The 23,029-nt window shown below is 38.0% G+C and overlaps 1 protein-coding gene across 1 annotated transcript in view; it reads left to right on the forward strand.

Annotated features, from left to right (window-relative positions):
* Nucleotides 1-1,950: 1,950 nt before the first annotated feature.
* The window catches only part of WDR64 (WD repeat domain 64), an 81,002-nt gene continuing 59,923 nt past the window's right edge, over nucleotides 1,951-23,029 (forward strand). The window contains exons 1-5 of the mRNA XM_074896845.1: nucleotides 1,951-2,101; nucleotides 2,830-2,960; nucleotides 12,562-12,664; nucleotides 13,157-13,260; nucleotides 16,497-16,526. Coding sequence (XP_074752946.1) covers nucleotides 1,951-2,101; nucleotides 2,830-2,960; nucleotides 12,562-12,664; nucleotides 13,157-13,260; nucleotides 16,497-16,526 — 519 coding nt within the window. The remainder of the gene's footprint in view (nucleotides 2,102-2,829; nucleotides 2,961-12,561; nucleotides 12,665-13,156; nucleotides 13,261-16,496; nucleotides 16,527-23,029) is intronic.

The raw sequence follows: 23,029 nt of genomic DNA on the forward strand, positions 1-23,029 counted from the left end.
TTTTTTTTTTAACTGAGACTATCTAGTCAATAGAAGACTACTAATGATCACAGGTGCAAATAGTGAAACTCCTTTTTCAAACATCTGTTTTTTCAGGAAAATGCTTCCTTCTCCTTAAAACACACTGCACTGAACCATTCTTTCAAGACAGCTTTTTACATCATACATTTTCCAAAGAATGAGTGAAACTTGATTCCCACAAGAACTTGCCCTTTCTTCAGTAGTCACTCTATTACTCATTCAGGGGGTAGTTTTGGGTTTAATTCTCTTTCAGCTAGAAGAAAAATAAATCCACTTCTCCACCATGCCAGTAGCATATCTTACAGTTCCACTATTCAGTAAATAATTTAAGATGTAGCAGGCTAGAAAGATAACACAGATATAACACAGAGACTGTTGCTTTTGCAGGGCAAAAATTATGTCTGATCTCAAGACGCTGGGTAGCATATAAAACAATTTTGATTAGTTAGTGAGTGCTCTTGGCTGCCACTTTCAAAAGAAAGTGGTAGCTGCAATTTTGCCTTCTGAATAGCCCCATCCTGCCTTTTTTTATGCCCTGAGAACAAAAACCAGAAAGGTCCTTGGGGTACCTAGGTATAGGTATATTCTGACTTTAAGATCCCGACTGAGTTTAGAGGCAAGTTAAAATGCAGACCCTTTTCAAAACAGTAACCATTTAAGACATGAAGCTGATCTTTGGGCAGGCACATGTTAAGAGCCAACACTTAATCTCTGGTCTCATTTAGTTGTATGTTAGGAGAATGAAAGAAACAGTAACTTAAATGGAAGTTAAGTAAGACAAATAAAGGGAGTTTGAATGGCAGTGAGAGCTTAAGGAGAGGCAATTGGACACCTGAAAGTAACTAAAACTCCACCACTCCATCACCGGACTTCTTGCAATCTCAATCATAATGATTTATGCAATTTAAAAAAATGTTTCTTCAAGGTAACTGGGTTTCTTGGTTGGAAGTTCTAGTTCACTGGGTAAGGATTTTCAAGACAATGAAGAGGACAACAAGACATATTCAAGAAATGGAGAGAGATTTATTAAGGAAGCAAACATTCAATGTTACATTCTAGAATGAACTGTCAAAACGTTCTTTTCTAGTTCTTTTTGGATTGAATTGGATGTCCTTGACCTCTTTGTACAACATGAATAATGGTTCATAACTTCTCTGGTAAAATGCTCTTATTGCTACTGTAAAACCAGGCATCCCCACCTAGACTGAGATCCCTGGCTGAGCCTTGCAGCAGTAGCACATGAGCTGGTCTCAGTTCTCCTGTTACAGAGCAAATGTAAATGGAGCATTGGCTCCATCATTCTTCACCAAATAATGTGTGGATCCAAGGGAATCCACAATTGCAACTGTTCCTAGCTCTGTTAGTTGGTGTGCAGCCTTTGACAGAAAACTTGGAAATCATACAGTGCATAAGAAGACAATATGAAACTTAAAGATAACTGGTATAATCTTCCTTCCTTCTCACTCAGTACAAAAGTCTGAAAGATGTGATAAACTTGTAACAGCTAGTCTCAAAGGTGTGTTCTTACTGGAGAATGTGATCTCATATTGCTAAAGCAGTGCCAAGTGCAGCAGAATTGAACCATGATGAAATCCTTGTCTGGATTTAGAAGTGAGAAAGTTCATGCGTGTTCAACCACCAATTGCATGAGATACCATGAAATAATTTTGTATGCCAGGTTATTAGTGCTCCTGGTTCATGTCCTAGGGTCACCCAGCAAGTAGGGTTCTGTGATGTAATGGGAGGCTGTGACATCAACAGTCCAGTGCTGTGTTTGCCCGCATGAGATGCTAAGCCAGTCACCTCTTTTTTGCTATACCTGTCACGCAGCTGCATCTCATATGAACTCATGTGGGAGTTTAAAATTTAAGGCCTGTCCCAGGCTATAAGAAGAGCTCTCTGTCTTAATTTGTCTTCCGTTAATAAAAGATGTCTGAAAAGAAGGATTGTGATAAGGAGAATTGCTCTGCTCTTGAATTGCTGGATTTCAAGAATGCTTTGAAGCAGTTCCAGAAACTAGTTGAAAAAACAGTAATCCAGAAGACAAAGGAGAGATTAGGCTTGTATATCAAAGATGATGGTAAGAGATACTCTTTCTGATGGAAAAGTGTAATTTCTGTATGGAGAGAAGGTGTCATAGAGACAAGACTATAAGACAGACCTGAAATTGATGTTCAGACTGTGACTTCTTGCTTTTTACAGGAAATAGGCAGGTTGTTCTATGAGACTGATTTTCTCCTCCTGTTAAGACTTTTGGTCAAATTACAACGCTATGGTGATTGCTCACAAAATAGAATTAGTGAAACTGCCACATATACAAGTTAGCACAATGCAGTGTTTCTAGTGATCTGTAAAAGCCCAAACCTGATGAATTCTCTAAATCCAGTTGCTTAATTGTAAATAATGAGGGCAAAGTTTTGCTTTTCTCAATGCAAGTTGCTATTGTTGCATGAAAGAATAAACTTTATTCCAGACACCATTCAAGTTCAGATCAACAAACCAGAATTGTGGGATGAAAGTAAGGGAAGAAAGAAGAGGTGAGAATTTTTCACCTATTCTTTTATCTATCTGTTTCCTGTCATGCATTGCAAATCAGGTAGTTTTGAAAAGACTGAACATTAAGACTGAACTTTTTTTTACTTTTTTTTTTTTTTTTTTTGTAAAATGCTTTCGTGAATACGGTGTGAGGAGTCAGAACTTGCATGCTATCGATATTGAAGGAGAAATAAAACAGGAGGTAGGGGAGATAAGGAAAGAAGCTGTATCTTGACAGTTTTTAACTCTGGGTATATTGTTCTATCAATACAGATGAGATCAACTATGACAAGTTCTATACAACCACACAGACGCTTCTTGGTCCAGAAATCAAGGATCATAATGTTAAGGCCTTTTTCAGGAAGATTTCCAACAATCTTGATGCAAGGACAGAATGGTGTGAGGTAAGGATTTCTAAAACCTGATTAAAGATAAGCAGCTAATTATAATCTTAAAAGGTAACAGTATTTAGCTGTTGATTATGTATTGTTAATGAGTCTGTTGTTTATGAGCTCCATGGCATAATGGGGCACTCTCATGTTATTTATCCTGCCTGCCATTCATTTCCTAAAAATAACAATTATTTGGAAAACAAATATGCCTTTGAAGCTAGAAAATTAGATAAAATATATTGGTTTGGTTGATCTAGACAAAAACTATATTGAAGAACTGGCTTAGAGTAATTTATTTGTTGCTGTTATCCTATTCAAGAAGTGAATAACAGATAACAGTTAATTTTAACAAGTTGAGAAGGAAAGAGGCTCCATGTTTAGTGTGATAATAAACAATTTAGAACCCTGCATTTGTCCATTTGTTGATTAAATGCAAGTTTCCAGGGAAGACATTTGAAGATAGGAGGGTAAAATCTGTCTTTGGAATTTCTCTTGTGACATTTGAGTGATGATATCCATCCTGGTATAGACCTTGAGAACTGAAGGAGTTTGTAATACTGTAAAAATATAGCTCTTTTTAGCTTGTGTTATTCTGTACCCTATGCTATTATACTTTTAGTTTAAGTAAGGATAATCCTATGCTCCTAGTGCCAAAACCTGGAATGTGAAGCTTGAGCATTGTATCAGTATTCGGTGTACGTGGAAGTTGTAAATATGAAAATAATCCCTAGAGGCATCCCTAACCTATTTCACTAGAGTGAGGAGAAGTTCTGAAGAGGGCCTCCAGTACCTAAAGGGGACTTACAAGAAGGCTGGAGAGGAATTTTTTATAAGGGCATGTAGTGATAGGATGAAGGGTAATGGCTTTAAACTGAGAGAGGGTAGTTTTAGATTAGATATAAGGAAGTAATTCTTCACTATGAGAGTGGTGAGGCACTGGAACAGGTTGCCCAGAGAGGCTGTGGCTGCCCCCTCCCTGGCAGTGTTCAAGGCCAGGCTGGACGGGGCTTTGAGCCACCTGGTCTGGTGGAAGGTGTCCCTGCACATGGCAGGGGGGTTGGAGCTAGATGGTCTTTCAGGTTCCCTCCAACCCAAACTATTCCATGATTGTGATTCTTCCACATCACCATGTCAGTGGAAGATTAAGTATGGAAGACCTTTGCTGAGCCCTGCCTTTCCCACATTTTTCATATGGGTAAACAGGTGAGTATTTTGCAAATGACAGAGTTGTCTCTACAAGCTTTTTGCTAAGAGATTCCCTGTACTGGATTTTCTGCTGACTATCTCTGGCTAATTTCAGACTTCCAAATATATCATGCAGAACAGCTTAACACATGGGAGAATCCATGCTGCTAATTCTAGCAGATTCTTAAGAGTAAAATTTGCTCCTACTATGCTGGTTATAAAATCAGTCCAGTAATTTCAGCAAGCAGGGCTATTTTTTTATTCCAAATATATATGATTTTTCTCACCACTCTTTCTAATTTTGAGAGGTGCCTGTCCTTATAAAGCCGTGCCACTGGAAGTCTGATTAGAAAGGTTAATTAAAATGAATTAGGTAAAGCCTGGGTAGTTTACAGTTTTATTTGTAGGTGAACTACTTTTCTTTCCTACCCCTACCTGTTTGGTATATCAGCTGAACCTGCAAATCAAAATTCTTATTAAACATTAGTTATGCTACACTGGTTTACATGAATTGAGGAAGTTGGCCCCTGATCCTTGAGCCTATTATGTATATGCACATGAATACAGCTTAAAGCATGACCTAACTAAAAAAAAGCATTTTTCCATCTTGTTTTATGAAAGAGCACTGAGTTGTCTACCAGAACTGCTTATCCTCAAAAGTCTGATATTCTAGATTCCTGACAAGGTAAGCAGGATCTGCAGCCTGAGTCTTCTCCTGAACTGCTTCACTGATATTCATTGGCCTCAGGCTTCTTGACAAAATGCAAAATTTCTTACGACTACAGTATGCAATTTGTGCTCTGAGGAAAGTCTATCTTTTAGCTAAGGCATCAGAAATACCTTTTTTCTCTTTCCTCTCTTTTCTCTCTTTCCTCTGCTTTCTCTCCTTCCTCTTCCCCTTTCCACAGAGATAAATCTGGCCTTTACTTTAAGTGTGAGGCATTAGAGGTATAGCAGCATTTAGTAGAGTGTTTTTAGCCACTGTGTTCTGTATGTATTATGTGAGTCTGTAGACGAGTGAGATCTGTATAATCTATCTTTCTGTCTCTGGTGGTGGTAAATAGCAAATCTTTGTAAAAAGCATCTAAGAATGAGGTAACTATGAAATAGTAGATCTGGGTTACTTCTAGCTTCTGGCTGTGCATAGTTTAAAGATTTTCTGTGCCAGAGTTGCAACTGCACTCTGTGTTTAGTATCCTTTGATGGACTTTTAATCTATCCATTTATAAATTACGTCTGAACCCACCTAAAAAAGGATACTTTTATAGCATTCAAAGTTTTACACATTTTGTAAAAAAATACTTTGTCTTGTTGCTTTTAAACATGGTGCGCTTTTTTTTTCGCTTGTGTTACAAGAAATTATGAACACTTGCTCTAGAAAAGTATCTTTTGAGGTATTTTCCCATGGATAGTGTTTCAAGCAACTCTTTTGTAAAAATGACTGATTTTTACATTGTTTGAGCCAATCTGCATCAAGAGCATCCATCGTTATATATATTACTGATAGATTTTTGTTTGGTTGGTTTTTACCTGAAGACAGCACCACCTGTGCTATGGTAGGAAAGTTACTGTGTACTCCAAGTTATGTTCCCCAGATGGGGATTACACAGTAACTTTCCTATGATAGCACAGGTGGCACTGCCATATATAGCAAGTCTTTGCTTGACTTAAAGTCATAAGGTAACAAGTGGCATGAACTATAAATTCATTAGCATATTCCCATTTTATTTACACTGGAACACTGCATTATTATTTGAACCTTGAAGATACCCAACACTCATTCTTTACATGTTATCAACGATTGCTATCAAGTGATTTACTAATACCATCCTAAACACAGTGTGTTTGGTCCTTTCAATTTATTAAGGTTCTGTATAGGAACATTTCTGATTAATACCTCTCTTAACATTGTTTTTACTTATAATGTCACATTACTCACAAACTTTGCTTATGTCAGTCAGTAAAGATTTTTTCAAGGAGGGCCTAGGGGAAATCTGTGAAACAGCTGTAGAGGACATCAAACAATATGTAACTGCCTTTTAGTGAATTTGCCTGTGAGCCCTCTTTAACAGATAGAACTTTAGGCTACATCCAATTCCTCTGTTATTAAGTTCACCTTATGAGAGGTAAAAATTTTTTTTTTCTTTGCATGTCTCCTACTTGCATGTCATCCCTTCTTCCTTCCTCCCTCCCTCTTTCACCATGAGAAGATACTTAAAGGTGAGGTCCTGGCTTTTCTCAACATTTCTTTGAAACTTTTTAAAAATAGGGGGAAAAAAAGACATTTCTGGATTTGCTGGTACATGTAATACAAGCTATTGAAACGGCCAACTGCCATCAGACATGCTGAAGTACGGCATGACAGCACCAGTCAAGTTGTTGTACTAATCAAAATTCTCTACCTCATTTCAAACTTCTTATTGCTTTTTGTATGGGATTGGAGAGAAGTGATATAATATCTTGTGCAGATGTGGCAAGCTAGACACTTATCCTATACAGAGTAAGATATGCTCTATGGGTATGAAGCAGGGACCAGCTTAGAAAAATACTTCTGAATTCATGATGACTGTCAGACTGACGGCCCTTTGTTTAGGGAAGCAGAACAGTAGCAAATTATGTTGAGGGCCATTAGTTTATAAGAGAACTGAAAAAAGTTCTGTTTGTTTGCTGGAGTGAGTATCTTTTACTCCAAAACCTTATTTCCAGTGCGATCAGGCTAGTTACTTGCATTACATAATTACACAAGCAAGCACAGTATGGGGTCTAACAAAAGAGGTGAAGCCCCTTTGGTTTCCTTATGAAATCTGTGTAGGTTTTGCCTGGGATAAAATTCCTTTCTATGAGCATTCCTCAAATTTTATCAAGTGTGAGCTGACTGATGACAGCCTTTTAAAATGCCCCGTGTATAAACTTTCTTGAAAAAATAGGAGTGTGGTATTCAATGAATCTTCAGCATCTCACAGCATGCATTTCATGTAGAAGAGGGATATCAGTGAGACTACATTGAGTTCTGTAGGGAATGAAATAGAAATATTTGTTATTTCTCTGTTCAAAAGAATCCTGATTAAAGTGTTAATGTGGGTTTTGTATTTATTTTGTCTTGTGGGGGGAAATATTTGACATAAGGTGACTGGAAATCCATGATGAAAGTGATAATTCAGTTATGGAAGAGACAAAGATCAGACTACTTGAATCAACTTCAATCTGACATTGATATCTTTACCTTGACACAGCCTTATCTAGCACAGTTTGAAATATAATGCTGCATTGAAAAGTGACAGTGAGTTTTTCACTTTTTTGGTTTCCTTCTGTTTAGTGGGAATTCTGATGGTGATATGTATTACAAGGTATCTATACCTTATGGGACATAAAGCTAAGTTCTTTTCCAGACAAAAGCATAAGATTTCTTTTATGGGTAGTCTGGGTATAGAGAAAGATGAAAACTGAATTAAGAAAACAACTCCTGGAATTCTCCAGATTTAGCATACACTGAAACAAAATAATTGCTGCATTGATTATTTGATTGTTGACTAAACCCAATTTACATCAACCATAACTTCAGCATCATCTTTTGATCTACTGTAATTGTGGTAACATCCTGTATGTAATGATTGGATCAAAACAGGTATTTCCAGGCTTATTTGAATGGGTTCTAATAAAATAAAATGGGAATGGTTTGTATCCTATATATTACATGGTGGTGGTCTTTTAAAAATTTATTTCTATGACAGACTCTACAGTTTCAAAATGGTTTGGGTAATCCTGGAGAGTTACTAATGTCAGGAAGGAGCCAGTGTTCTTTGTTCTTCTAACTATGCCACAGGCTTACAAGTGTAGCTGTACTACACCTCTAAAGTCTCCTCATCTCTTTTTCACCTCTTGACATTTAAAGATGTACACAATTACTTACTGGTGAGGATCATAGATCCTTTTTTTCTTCCACTCATATCTGTAGGTCTTCCACTTTTTAAAGTTTTTTAGTTTTATGTTGACTCTATTTAACTTTTGACCAGCCTAAGTCTTTTTGCTTATCCTCCTTAGCTTTTCATTCCTTTTAAGTGAAACTTTTCTTTTTCTGGAAAAAGAAAAAAGGGAAAATCTGCTCCTTTACATGCTTGAAATGGTAATTGGCTTTTTAAGACTGGAAAGTATTCTAAGTATTCTAGTTGAGACCAGCTGTTGTTTGAGAGAGATGGGGAGACAGATATGCCTCCCTTAGCTGATACATTTATTCTTATAATGTTTATCAACCTACTAGTTATGTTAGACAAATCACATTTATAAACTGCAACTGGACATATCATTAATTACCCACTGTGAACAATGTAAGTAACCTTGATTTTGCTTCATCTTCCTTTTTATCACTTAATTTTTCAAATGTATTATGGATAACGGTTACTTTCTGTAACATCCTAAATACCCATCATGGTTTCTGCTGTCTGTGCTTCAGTCTTGTTTTTTTTCTAAAAGGACTGTATTTCATCCTTGTTCTTCTGAGTTCCCCTGCTGTTTCTGGCACTGCTGAGCATGCCCTCAGTCTTGAAAGTCAAGTTGCTTTGTTCCTTTGATATTTCTCTTTTATCATCTCTCTCTCTCTCTCTCTCTCTGCTCCCCATTCCCAGAACTCTATCCCTGACCCTTTGTTCCTCTCTTCCTACTCTCACAGACCTAATTTTTTCAAATTTACTTCTATATAACTGGCCTCTCTTTAGCTTGACAAAATCTTCCAAATATACTTCCATGACCTAAAAGATCATGGCCTTGTGTAAGTGTTCCTATTTCTTTATCTTCATGATGTTTCTCTTTTTCAAGTACCTCCATGTTCAAGGGTTTTCTAAGTTTCCAGCAGTCTCAACCAGAGTATATCCATACTCAAAGACACTTTTTTATTAAAGTTTTTAGTTTAAGAAGTCTTTAGTTAACTAATTATAGTTAAATTAGGTTCCACCCTTAGTCATGTAATGGCTTCAAAATTTACAAGACCTATCCTGGACAGTCTTAACAGCTATCATTTATCAATGAGTAGGGAAACTGACTTCTGCATCTCTTTCCCAAATGTAGTTGGCACTTTGAAAGCTGTATTTTTATAGTGGCAAATATCTGAAAGATGTATAAATTGCATTTTGCTTCATCTTCTATGTCAACCTCTGATGGACATTACGGGATGGGGTTTGCTGGGATCCCATCTCCATGTTGGCGTCAGCACAAACCATTTATGCAGCTGTAAGGGATTTCTAAGGTGCCCTTTCTTTGGTCAGTGTTTTGCCTGCTGGGCAAAAGCAAAAGATCAGATGTGGCACCGCCTCATGTCTACAGGAGGCATGACAAGACACACCTAGGTGTCTCACTGAGAACTTCCACCTCTGTTGGCTTTAGGGCAGCTACTGGCCTAGCCCAGCCACTGCATTCAGCATCCTGTCAGGACACAGGAGTGACCTGATACCAGGTCACTCAGTCGTAAAGAAAAGGCCCTCCCACCAAAGCCTTAGTCCCCATAAAGGTGAAGGGCCTGTTCTCCACTGTCTGGAAAATAGAAACATACAGTTAAGAAAACAAAATGTCAGTCCTGTCTTCAGTAACAACAAGAGAAAGGATCCATGGAAGTACAGGACAACTAGCCTTGCCTTGGTTCTTAGCAAAGGTGATGGAGTAACTAATTCTGGAAACCATTTCCAAACACAGGTAGGACAAGGTGATCAGGAGTAGTCAGCATGGATTTACAAAGGGGTAATCAAAGAAATCATACTTAACCAACCTGATAGGATTCTACAGTGAGGTGGCTAGCTTGGGTAAGGGGAGAGCAGTGGATGTGGTTTACCTTGACTTCAGTAGGGTTTTTGACATTGTCTTCTGTAACTTGTAGGCGTGCTGACAAAGTATGGGTTAAATAAGTGTTCAGTGAGGTGGAAAGAATACTGGCTGAACCCATAAGTGATAAAAAAGCAGTTGAAAGCAAGTCACTAGTGGTGTATGCCAGGAGTTGATACTGGAGCCAGTATTTTTAACATCTTCGTTAATGACGTGGACAATGGGAGAGAGTGCACCCTCAGCAAATTTGCAAATACAAAACTGGAAGGAGTGGCTGATACACCAGAGGGTTGTGCTGCTGCCATTCAGAGGGACCTCAACAGGCTGGAGAAGTGGGCTGACAGGAAGCTCATGAGATTCAAGAGAAGTGCAAAGTCCTGCACCTAGGGAGGAAGAACCCCATGCACCAGTGTGCACTGGTGACAGACTAGTTGAGAAGCAGCTCTGCACAAAAGACCTTTGGTCCTTTGAACATGAGCCAGCAATGTATCCTTGTAGCAGAGGAGGTCAACAGCATCCTAGGATGGCTTAGGAAAAGGATTTCCAGCAGGTCAAATGTGGTGATCCTTCCTCTCTGTTCAGGTCTTGAGACCACACCTGGAGTACCATGTCCAGACCTGGGCTCCCCAGTACGAGAGAGATATGGAGCTACTGGAGCAAGTCCAGTGAAGGTCTATGAAGATTAGGGGGCTGAGGCACCTCTCATATGAGGAAAGGTTAGGATGCCTGAGACCATTTAGTCTGGAGAAGACTCTTAATACTGTGTGTAAATACCTAATGGGGAGGAAATGAAGAAGAGAGAGACCAACTTGATAAGACCCACTGACAGGACAGGTTGGATGGGGCTCTGAGCAAGCCAATCTAGTTGAAGATGTCCCTGCTCACTGAAGGGGGGTTAGAAGAGATGACATTTAAAGATCCCTTCCAACCCAGACTATTCTATGATTCTATTCTATTCCGTGATTCTAGGGCAAGAGGCAATGGGCTCAAACATAAAATTCCATTTGAACACAAGAAAACACTTTTTTACGATGAGAGTGATCGAACACTGGAACAGGTTGCCCAAAAAGTTTGTGGAGTCTCCATCCTTAGAGATATTCAAAACCCAACTGGACATGGTCCTGGGCGTTTTGGTGTAGCTGACCTTCTTGTACAGGGAAGTTGGACTAAATGATTGCAAGAAGTCATTTTCAACCTTGTGACTTTGTGATTCTGTAACACTGTCTTTGTATTGTAGGTGCAAACCTGTTACAAGAATATTAATTGATGATAGTGGAAAGAGTACATCCTTGATTTTTTGGGGGAATCACTCCATTATAATGTTATAAGCCACACCAAATCTTTCAGAAACCTTGTACTTAATACTAAAGAACTGGGGCATTCAGGTGGAACAGTGAGAATCAGCTGTGAGTGAAAATGCTGTAATGTGAAAAACAGTTCATATGTATTACCACTTCTCGATTCATGTCTGAAGATTATGTTATTATGCCTTTGCAGAAGGAGCATACACCTAGAATTTAGGATACTAAAAACCTTTTATCCTGTCTTGATACAGGATGGAAAAACAAGGTGATATTACAGAAAACTAGAAAGATGTATGTAAGGAGCTATAATAGATGATATATTGACTGATGGTGTATGATAGATAATAATTGTGTGCATGGTAAGGAGGGAACTATGAAGTGAAGGATGAAAAGTAATGTCGTGTAAGATTTTTTTTTTAAAGATGTACATCTGAATCTCTCAAAGAAGAAATATGGGAGTTCTGTTGCATGCCATGAAAAATATTGAACTAGAAAAAAGTGCAACATTTTGTCTTGCATCCAAAGGGGCATTGCTTTTGGAACTCAAGAAAGAAAGTATATATAATGGCCATAATATAAGAAAGAAGAATAAAAAATCTGTACAGCTGAGTGCGGCTGAACTAATTACCTGAGGAAATGACTGACTTACTGTTAGGTACAAAGTTTGAGCTTTGGGGAGCATTTCAGGTGAAGTACTGTCACATCCTGGAATAGAAATGAGCTACTTGCCTGAATATCCTGTGTAGGGATGTCCATCAGTACAAATGGAACATTGCCAGGCTTAGGCAGATGGCAGAAAAACAATTTTTAAAAATGGACTTTATATTCAATTTTTTTTGAGGCAAATGGGAATCTACATAACTTTGTGGAAAAGCTCTTCTTCTGTGCAGGCTAAACCACTATGCTACTTTGAGTCTTTCAGTTTATATAGAGAAGTCTGTTTTGTCTGCCTTTTACTGTCAGCTGAAGTCTAGCTGAGAAAGCACAAGTAGGTAAAACTGGAAAAAGGAAATTGAAGATTATTATTTACAAACAAAAATCATTGCAAGGCAAAGCTGTAGTAACAGCTCTATCATTTAGATGATTTTTATTCCTAGAAGCCCTGTGTATGCTGTCTTCTTTCCAAAAATTGAAGAAAGATTGTGCCTGAGTAGCAGATCTCAGCAATCTAAAGTTACAGGTAGCTAATGGTTAAGGCAAATAATACTAGGAAACTTACTCAAAGAATATTAAATGATAAAAATGTGAGGTAAACACATGTTGCAGAAGTAGTTTTGTTATGAATTGCTTATTCTGTTGTATTTTGTTCTGTTTAGATTTTTGGCTATTTCATAGGAGAAAGCGATGCCATGTCTTCCCAGCTGAAAGAAGAAAACATGGTTTTCCTTGTATCCGAAAAACAGCGGGTTACTCATGCAGGTGATGTACTTCATCTATTTTGTTTTAATGCTGTGTGTTGCACACTTTATTGAAAGTACAGTAAGAAGTTCACATGTCTGTGTTTATTATTCAGGCTTCTTCTTCTTACATGTTCCAGAATATATGGTTTCTTTTACAAAACTCATTGCATATGAACAGTCCACTGTTGCCTTGCCCAGTTCTCCATTTTCCTAAATTATTTTGAAATTATGAATTTGTCTGACTCAGACTATTTGTTTATGCAGTTATTCTTTGCCTTTTTAAAAAAATAATGTAGAAAGAATTAGCACATCCATAATGCATTAATGATATTTAAAAATGCAACATGATTATTTAAAACAAGTATAGGATAATCTGTGATATGATTCATTACTGCCTTGGAGTTGGTACCGATATGCATTTCAGGAAGATAAAATGTTGTTGATATTATGGTTCTATTTGTTTAGTTCTTCTATGTCTGTAAGATGAAGAGTAATATTTTGTCATTGACAGTTGTCAAGAGACAAGATGTGATTAAGGGTATAGTGAAGGTGCCCCATCTGGATTTCACAGTAACATCCTCTCAGAAAGGAGTGCTAACTATTTTTCACAACCAGGTAATTCTGACTCAAACTTTTTTATTATTCCATTAAGCAGTACATATGGGAACAGAGTGAATTGTGATCTAGCATGCAAACTTACTAATAAAAAAAAGCTAAATAATTTTTTAAATTAAAGTTAACTTTTTCTATATTTTTTAGGTACAGCTGCAAATACACATTATTATTTTCAATTATAAACCTACTGAACAGTCCACAGAAGTCAACAGAAAGTAGAGATGTCTAATAAGACATTCTTAAGTTAGTTTAATAGAAAATAACATGCACTTCTTTTTAGAAAAAGTTTCCCTTAATACAAAATATGCTATTGGAATTAACTTCTGCATATACAGTGGAAACTAGAGGATTAACTATTTTCTACAGCTACTGAGAATATCTGGAATGGACAGAAACATTTATCAGCTGTTTGCAAAGAAGAGTTATTTAATACAGCAATATCTAGAAGGCTGAAAGTCTTGTATTTTCTGACAGTCTGCATGACACTGCTTCACAGTTACTCCCCTTATCAGCAAACTGTAAGGAGAACTGTAATCTGTACCATTTTAAGTAGAAGTTCAGGCTCAAGATGCTGTTAAAGTATAATTTGTAAATGAGTCCCCCAGATGATTTTATTACTACTCAGGGGCATGCACTTCTAGATGCTATGGGGTACATCATACATCCATGCTCATTGGTGCTTTACATTTGTACAATTTGAATACAAGCAGTTTATTAAAAATTGTTTCAGACAATGTAGTAAAGCATTAAAGCAGCACTAATGCTTTCTAGGGGTTTTAGCTAATTACTGCATAATGCTTACGCCAGGAACATGTAAAGCAACAAAGGACTCCTGTGGATGATTAAACAACAAAGCAGTATGGCAGTTTTGCTAAATACTGAAATAATTTATTTGAAAGCCTAGTTCTCTGTCCTCCAGAGCATTATCCCTCTTATGTACCTAAAAAAATAATTTCATAAAGTATAATGTTAAAACCAACTCTCTTCCCCACCCCCTACCTCCCCGTGCTGTTTTCAAGTTGAATTACTGCTTCTTGATAGACTGGACTGATGTCACTCTGACATCAGTGACTGCAGTGTAAATGATTTTACACCCAGCTGCTTAATTCAGTGAATTAGAGACCTCAAACTTCACTGATAAAACTATGTTCTGAAAATTACTAAGGCATTACAACGGCGGTCATTAACTTATGATCTCTGATCGCAGTTCGTCTGAGCAAACAACTTTTGACTTCATTAGAATTGCTCTGATATATCTCGATGCAAGAAAAACGAGTTCTTTAGCATTGCAGTCATTTGAGTCCTGTTGCTAGAATATGACTTCACATCACAAAAGCAAATACAGAGTTGGCAACTTTTGCATCATTCTTCTTCTCTCAAAGACCAAGGATTTAAAGAGACTGAGCCTTAAAATCTCATCTGGGGAGCTGTTTTGTCTAGCTTGGCTTTGCAGCATATTGGTAAGGGAATATGAAGATGCTGCTTGGTAGGACTTGTGCCCTGGGTCGAGGTGCCAAAATGTGAGTTCATGAGCAGTGCATTGACAAATAGACAAAGAAGCTTATTTTTGTTTAACTGTTCCATTTTTAGGATTATTAAACATATGGTATTCTTGGATGCACAGATATTCCAGAGAATTCAGTGTGGGGCTGTACCTCAAATAATTGTGTTCAGTTTTGGGCCCTTCACTACAAGAAAGATTGAGGTGCTGGAGCATGTCCAAAGAAGAGCAACAGAGCTGATGAAGTGTCTGGAGAACAAGTCTTGTGAGGAGCAGCTGAGGGAACTGGAGTTGTTTAGCCTGAAGAAAAGGAGGCTCAGGGGAGACCTTATCACTCTCTACAACTACCTGAAAGGAGGTTGTAGCGAGGTGGGTGTTGGTCTGTTCTCCCAAGTAAGAAGTGGTAGGACAAGAGGAAATGGCCTGAAGTTGCACCAGGGAAGGTTTAGATTGGTTGTTAGGAAAAATTTCTTCACTGAACAGGTTGTCAAGCATCCAAATAGGCTGTCCAGGGAGGTGGTTGAGTCGCCATCCCTGGAGGTATTTAAAAGATGTGTAGATGTGGTGCTTTGGACCATGGTTTAGTGGTGGACTCGGCAGTGTTACCTTAACCATTGGTCTTGATGATCTTAACAGTCTTCTGCAACCTAAATGATTCTGTGATTCTATTTGAGGGCTAAGCATTGTTTTCTACAACAAGCGTGGACCTAATATGCTTCAACACCTGTATGCAGCTCTGCATTATCAGCCATTTCCTGCATAATCTAGAACATGAGATGCCCTTTTCAGGTTCTTAGGCATGGATGCTGCCTCAATTAGCACAGAAGACCTGTAGGAGTAGACAGCCTTAAGGAAAATTATCTGTGCACACTCTAGTTAATGTTACTGTAGATAAAATCAAATCTGGATATTAAACTCCTGATTCATAATAGTTTTAAACTTTGCTCAAAGCCAGTGTCCATGATGACACTGAGCATCACACTTCTATGGGAAGAAAGATTTTGGTCCTAGCTTCTTGGTTTATGAAATGTGGAATTGCTGGGATGAGGCACCACTGATTAATTACTAATGAGGGACAGGGGCAAGAGCAGAAGAAAAAGCAGCTGTGGGTGTTTCAGAAGGGAAAAGGTTGAAAGTGCTTTTGAAAACTGGATAGTAGTTTTGTTAAAGGACAAAGAAGGTAACCCTGTCTCTACTGGATGATGGTGACAGGTATGCCTACCACCCTGTCATTGAAACACTTCAGGTTTTGAGTCACATTTAATGGCGCTAGTTGACATGTCATCTGAGACAGCATTATCTTGTGTTTCTGTATGACGCATCCTAGCTCTTACAGGAGTTGAAGCTGTTCTAGCTGTGCAAGACCATTAGACACACAATTCCATCAGAAGAACAGATGATCTGTACTTCACTGTAAAAAATGGATATTTTTTTACTTATTTTGTTCACTCCAACATCTCAATTTGAAAAAAACAAAAACCAAAAAACCAAAAAAAACCCCCAAACAACAAACCATGAAACAACTGTGAGAGGAAAAAAGGTTTTAAGTTCCTCACTATGTGTAGAGGAACAGGTAGTAAGTAGGTTAAAGGTCTTTCTCAGAAGATATTAACTGCAAACTCTTTCTGTTGGCTATTATTGTTCTGTTCTACCTGTGATACAGGAGAGCTGGCTGTGTTCAGACTTCTAATTTAATTGCTAACTTCTTGTTACAACATATTTTTGTTTTTTTCAGATGACGGTTCTGGCAACAACTAGTGTTGAAGTAAGTTAATTATCCTCCTTCTGTTAAATCATTTTAATTAAAAATCAGCAGGTACTAAAGTGAAATTATTAGAAACTGAGCATTATTCTAATGCTACTTTGAACCTTGAGACTTCTGCATAATTTGTCATAGGATGCCGTAGGTCAAACAGGTTCAATTTATTCCTTTCAGTTATAGAAACCATTGAGTAACTTGATTTCTTTCCTCGGATAAAAAGAAATCTCAGATAAATGCTGCTTTTTCTACCAAATTCTCCTTTACCCATTACCTTCCCAGAATTTTTTCTTCTAAGATTCAGCACTTCAATTGTCACTGTAAAACTTAAATAAGAAAAATTATAAGTTCATTAGTGAAAAGCAGTTCTGCATCTTGTTAAGTAGATTGGTTGGCTACACAGTATATACTTTAAAAGCTCATTTTTACCCTGGGAGTATCACTGCAGGGTTTAATGAGATAATGAGCTTCCTTCAGATGACCTGCAGACAAGAGAACTGTCATCAGTCTTAACAAAATGACATGATCCCTTGCCCTAAAAATCCATGTAGGTATCTTGTGCTGGGGGCAGTGCATTTTATTGATTATCTCTTAGATATTGTAGATATTCTAATATGTAATAGAAGTACTCCAGACCACAGGCCCTACTACAACTCAGAAAACAGCTCTGGGCCTGTGTTGCATTTAATTTCTTACAAGGAGTAACCCAACCTGTGAAATCAATGCAGAGAGGTAAACGGTGAGAAACATTCTTGGGACCTAGCAACTTTTGGAATCTTTGACTAGAATCAGCTTAGAGCTTCTCCTACAGCTGTGTTACAGGAGTGGATTTTAGTACTTTCTTCCTGCACTGTTTGTAGGAACAGCTTCCCAAGTCCAAATATGCAAAGGTAGGATCAAAACAATGTCTAGTGCTTGTCCCCAGAGATGCCAAGGGGAACAAGCTGGAAGAAGCTGAAGCACCAGCCTGATGCAGTGGGCAGCATGTGGCTCCAGGGTCCTTTTCCTCTCTGAGCGCTAAGCACCGATCTTAGGACCAATTCCTCAAGTGGATATGGAGGTCTTTTTGCTGTGGCTGTAGGATGATACTTGGCAGCCATGGCAGAATTAGGCACCGTGAAGGACATCTCTGCCATAAAAAGTGTGAAAAGAGGATATGTGTAACATAATGGTATCTCCCAGTATTATGGTGTAATACCATAATTGTAAGGATTGTGACTACAAACAAATACAATACCGAAACTGGTAGTCTTAGTATCCACAGACAACACAGGTTAGTATCTGTGAGCACCCACTTCTGGTCAGCTCTGCACCAGATCTGTGTGGCCTAGCCTGATCTGCTGTCTCTGTTGTTACATGCCACCCTACTGTCCTTTCCCAGCTGAGATGTGTCCACTTTTCAAGCCTTCCCTAGGGAAAGGAAGAAGTTGGTTAGAAATGGTTTGTATTTCTTCCCTTTGGGATGGAGGATCATTGCTGCTGGGGATCACTGGATCAGTTGGGAGCATTCCTGCTGAGCATAGCAATCTCTACCTAGGGTGGAAAGTCTTTCCAGGGGGAAAGTCTTTGGCTTCTCAGGGACATTTAATTGACTGGGGAGCTGATGGTTAGTGAAGAGAAAAGAGAAACCCATGCCCTTATAAAATCCTTCTGGCTCTTTGTCTGACAGATTTAATAGTATTTGGTGATGCCATGTTACTTCTGTTATTGTTATATTCACTTTTTTGGTATCAGGATTGTGACGTTTTCAGGAGGTCTAGTTAAAAATTGCCCTCTTCTGCTTTGTGCTCTGCCATGTCTTAGGGAATAGGCAATCTTGCCTAACATTGTTAAGTGTTTGCACTGACCAATCTTGTCCTTAGCCAATTTACTTTCTTCTCATGCTTCCTCTAACTACTGCACTGAAAATGGCTAATTACTGGGCTTGAGGTTCCTGAACTTTCTGATGGTTGTTAAAAGATTTTGATGCTTGCAGAACATAATTTAAGCTATTTTGTTCTTAAAATTGAAATTCTATATCTTTATCCCAAAATGCAATGAAATAAAATTCTGGATTTTTTTGAGATAATAAATGCCACTTTGCAGACAATTGAAATGTATGATGCTATTAAGTTTATTAACTTGGGGATTCTTTGAGAGATATATCTCTAGAATTCACAGTTTTCTATTGTAAAGCATGCTTATTAAAACTGAAGTGTTGTATTTTAATAGCTTTTATCTAAACATTTATTAAAAATCAAAGGACAATATCTTATGTGAGTGTGAATCATCACCATTTACTTATTAAAGATTCGGTGAACTATACTAGTTGAAGACGTCAGCACCAAATGGTTATAATGTACCACTATGAATAATACCTTATGGTTAATTTCTGAATAGCTGAAGAGAGAAAGATGCCTTTGCCTTGCAGGGCTTGCATTTCTTTTTCTTTGAATCTGTAGAAATAACAGTCCGTTCTTTTCTTATGCCATTTTCATCAGTTTTAACATCATCATCAATACTGGCATTAGCTAATTGATCAAGCTATATATTTGTATGCATCTTTGTGCAAAAGAATTGAGGTACTGAATTCAGAGACAAGTTATCAGACTCCAAACTTTTCATCTGTTGATAAACAACGAAGTGTGTAGAGGGTGGCTAACAAATTGCAGAACAGTCCTGAGGTTCCTCTACCTTCTTCCATTCAGTGCTCTCATTCTTAAAATGTTTCAGAACAAAGACTTACTCAACCAGAGTGACAGGTCTTGACTGAAGATACTGAGCCAGAAAGGCTGTGAAACATAGTAGTTCTGGAAGTAAAATCCAGTGGACTACAGCCATTGGAACTTTCCCAGCATCATGATGGTATAAATGGAACATGGACTATGAGTACAGATAATTTCCAGTTTTGTTCCAAGGATGTTAGGGAGAACAGGTCATTTCAAGAAAACCTGATTTCATTTTTTGATGGGATTATGTGACTGAGTGAAAAGAATAGAGGCATAAATATAACATACTTAAAACTCTGTACAGTATTTGACTTAGTACCATATGACTTTCTGTTTTAAAAGATGAATACTGAAAAATCCACTAGAGTGCATGGGTTAACAATTCTCCAGCTGACAGGTCCCAAAAATAGTAGTTAGCATAGAATCATTGAATGATGATGGGAATACTGGTAATGAACAAGTCACTTCTCTTGAAGAATGGAAATGAAATGTCAGTTAAATGTAGCATAGAAAAGCATAAACAGTGGATGAGCCAGACAAGCTGAAACAGAAACTGTATCGGAAATGAGGGAGTGAAGATAAAACCCTTGAGTGACAGGATGAAACAAGGAAATAATGAAAAGGTTGATCTGGTGCAGTTGCCTTGTTTGTCAAGTATGGCAGCGCTAAGAAGATAAATTCTTCGAGCCTTTGCTCTAAAGCTGCAACTAGGCAGCTGTTTGGCTTATATTCTCTGGCAGACCTCAGCCACTTCTCAGTTTATCAAATTAATACATTAATTTGTATATTGCTGTCTTCAGGACTTTCATAGTATTAGTTTCTGACTAGTCTCAAGCCACACCAAGACCCTGTTTTGGTCAAGAACTTTCATTTTTGATCTTAAGGATAGAGCACCATTCTCTGCTGTTTACACAGCCTGAGGTCCTTGAACAAGAACTGGCCTGGAAGGCAGTGCCAGCTGACTTGAAAAATATCTCTCTCTCTGTCAGGCTCTAAAACTTCTCAGTGGACATTCTCCAGAGCATGCTATGCAGGAAGCCTAACTCGGTTAATATTGTGGTCTCTCCAGGCCTTTATAAGCACTGATGTTTGGTGAAATTTAAGTAAATTCACTGGAATTATTAAAGACAAATTTAGTGCAATTTAGTCTAGTCTTAAGATGAGAACAAACCAGTTGTATACATGAAAACACTTTTATTGCTGCCTGTTCCAGGAAATTTTAATTTCTCTATGCTGGATCTTTCCCTGACTGCAACTACTAATAAACTGGTTCAATAATCACATTTTTTTCTGCTTTTGCTGTTATGTTATCAAACATGACTGTGCCTATAAATAATGCAAAGGAAAGAAGAGGATAAATCTGGAGTACTTTTTACTAATTCTTGCTTTCTGCTGGCATATACAAATTGCATGTCACATGTTGAAGCCTGATTTTTTCAGATAGTTTTATAGACTGCCTAAGTAATTAGAAATATATATCTTCTAGAGAGGAGAATCTTACAAGAGAAATTTTGTCTTGGACAATGTTTTCCTCCTGTTGGGAGTGTTCATTGCTTCCCTACCTATGTCTTTCTGCTTTCACTCAAAAGTTCATTGCAGTCCATATGCAGTAAGGAAAAGCTGAATCTGTACACGATATGGTTCTATTTGTATGTGTATTAGACGTAACCTGATGTGTGTAGCCTTTGTATAGATCTTGTAAAAAAACTTCATATGAACACACGTTCTTATTTACTCTTCAAGCCAGAAGTGGTTTTAATGCTTCTTAGGTTGTAATTTCTGTCAGTTTTTCTCTCTTTTTTAATGAAATAGTATCTTGATGATAATCATGTCTCTAAGCCAGTGGATGCTACAATACAATGGCTAGGATGCTTCACTGGAAAAGAAAGATCAAGCTCAATTTTGACTGGTTTTTAAATGTTTACTTAACTCCAAATAGGCTTTTCCCTCAATGAATTAGAGGATAGAGCGGTTCCTATTTGGACTAAAAACAGTCAGAACAGAAGGCAAGTGTTATTCCAACATTTGTTTCCCTTTCAGTGCTAATTCTTTAGGGGAGTAATAGTTCTCAACCTGATGAGAGAAGGATTTTCCCTGAGAACATGCTAAGCATTAAGGTACCTTTGCCTACCAATGCATGGGTGCATGTTCCTTGTTTCATTTGCCTAGAGACTAACTCCTACCAAGTTCTTGTTTGACAGTCTGATTTTCTAGTCACAGATACTGTGACAAGAGAGAGAAGCTGAAACCCATGCTTATACCCTGTTTGGTGGCTCAGCATCATTAGCTACATGGCAAGAATAATGAGAGAGAAACTGATATCCAGAATAGCCTAATAAAGCTGGAACCAAAGTTATTCTGTAGAACGGTGGGAAGCAAACACGACTAAGGCCCTGTAGAATGTAAGCATATGGACTGAGACTCCAATGTAGTTAAGAAGCTAACTAAATTTTGTGAAGTTTAGTTGCTTAGTTGTGGAAAGTTAAATGTTTTTCATTTTTTCTGGATGTGAAAGGTTGAATCCCACTTATCTGTGCATATGAAAATCTAAAATATATTAATTGAATCCAGTGACTATATCAGATTTTCAAAGGGGCAAAGTGTCCCTGGCATCTGTTTCTATCATCAGTGAGAAAGGGTCTAGCTTTCTCTTTAGTTATTCCATCCTGTGGAAAGGGCTTTGACCTCAGCTGAAAGAAAAAAATGTCTCAGTGTCAGGTGCCAGCACCCAATAAATAAATACCCATTTTTACCTGCAGGTAGACCTTCACAGGCTGCCGAAGAGGTGCCCTAGAACTCCTTCAGAAGAAAGCTTCAGGAGAGTAAACTTTGATAGTAGGCCTTGAGGCAGAGGTTAAAGGAAAACATTTGCTCTTTGAGACATTTAGAGAACTGTAACTCACTGTAAGCTCTAGCTTACTGCTGGGCATGTGGATATCATTGTTCTAGTATTTTGCTTAATTCCTCTGTTAGAATTAATAAATTGTGCCCTGAGAGAAGGATAGCCCCTGCCAGCCCAAATGACTACAGCCATTTTTGATCTGTCTTATGTTCTCAAAATATTTAAATTTGACCTTCGGTATGGGAAAACAGAATAGTAGCCTTGAGCAACATGCCTAAATGACGTTTAAGTATGATGAAGACATTTCCCTTGAGTTGCAAATCTAACATCTAACCTTTCCCACTCATTTTTCCTTAACTGTTATGAGCCATCTGACTTTCTTCTGTCTTCTGAGATTATCCTCATGGGTTATCTGAGTTGTTTCTCCCAAATAGGTGAGAAATACTTTGTTTTCAGGTCTGGTAAGTCCCCTCTCAAGGCATACACTGACTGACTTGGAAAGATTCAGTTACTGAGACAGCATATGTGGGGGACAGAACTTTTCACAGGAGGTGGCATTTGATCTGTAAAAAAGGATTAGTAATGCTTTCTCAGATCACTGTCTGGTAATATGATTTGGGTTTTTTAATTATTTCAAAGTAGTATCAGAGATTCTTGGTTGTATTTCTAGGCAAGTATATGAAATAAAGTTTTTGATATGGATGATTTAAGTCACAGAATCACAGAATCATCTAGGTTGGAAAAGACCTTGAAGATCATCCAGTCCAACCATTGACCCGACACTGACAGTTCCCAACTACACCATATCCCTCAGTGCTATGTCGACCCGACTCTTAAACACCTCCAGGGATGGGGACTCCACCACCTCCCTGGGCAGCCCATTCCAACGCCTAACAACCCCTTCTGGAAAGAAATGCTTCCCAATATCCAGTCTAAACCTTCCCTGGTGCAACTTGAGG

Source organism: Athene noctua, chromosome 1 (genome assembly GCF_965140245.1).
Source record: "Athene noctua chromosome 1, bAthNoc1.hap1.1, whole genome shotgun sequence".
In the NCBI taxonomy this organism is placed as follows: domain Eukaryota; kingdom Metazoa; phylum Chordata; class Aves; order Strigiformes; family Strigidae; genus Athene; species Athene noctua.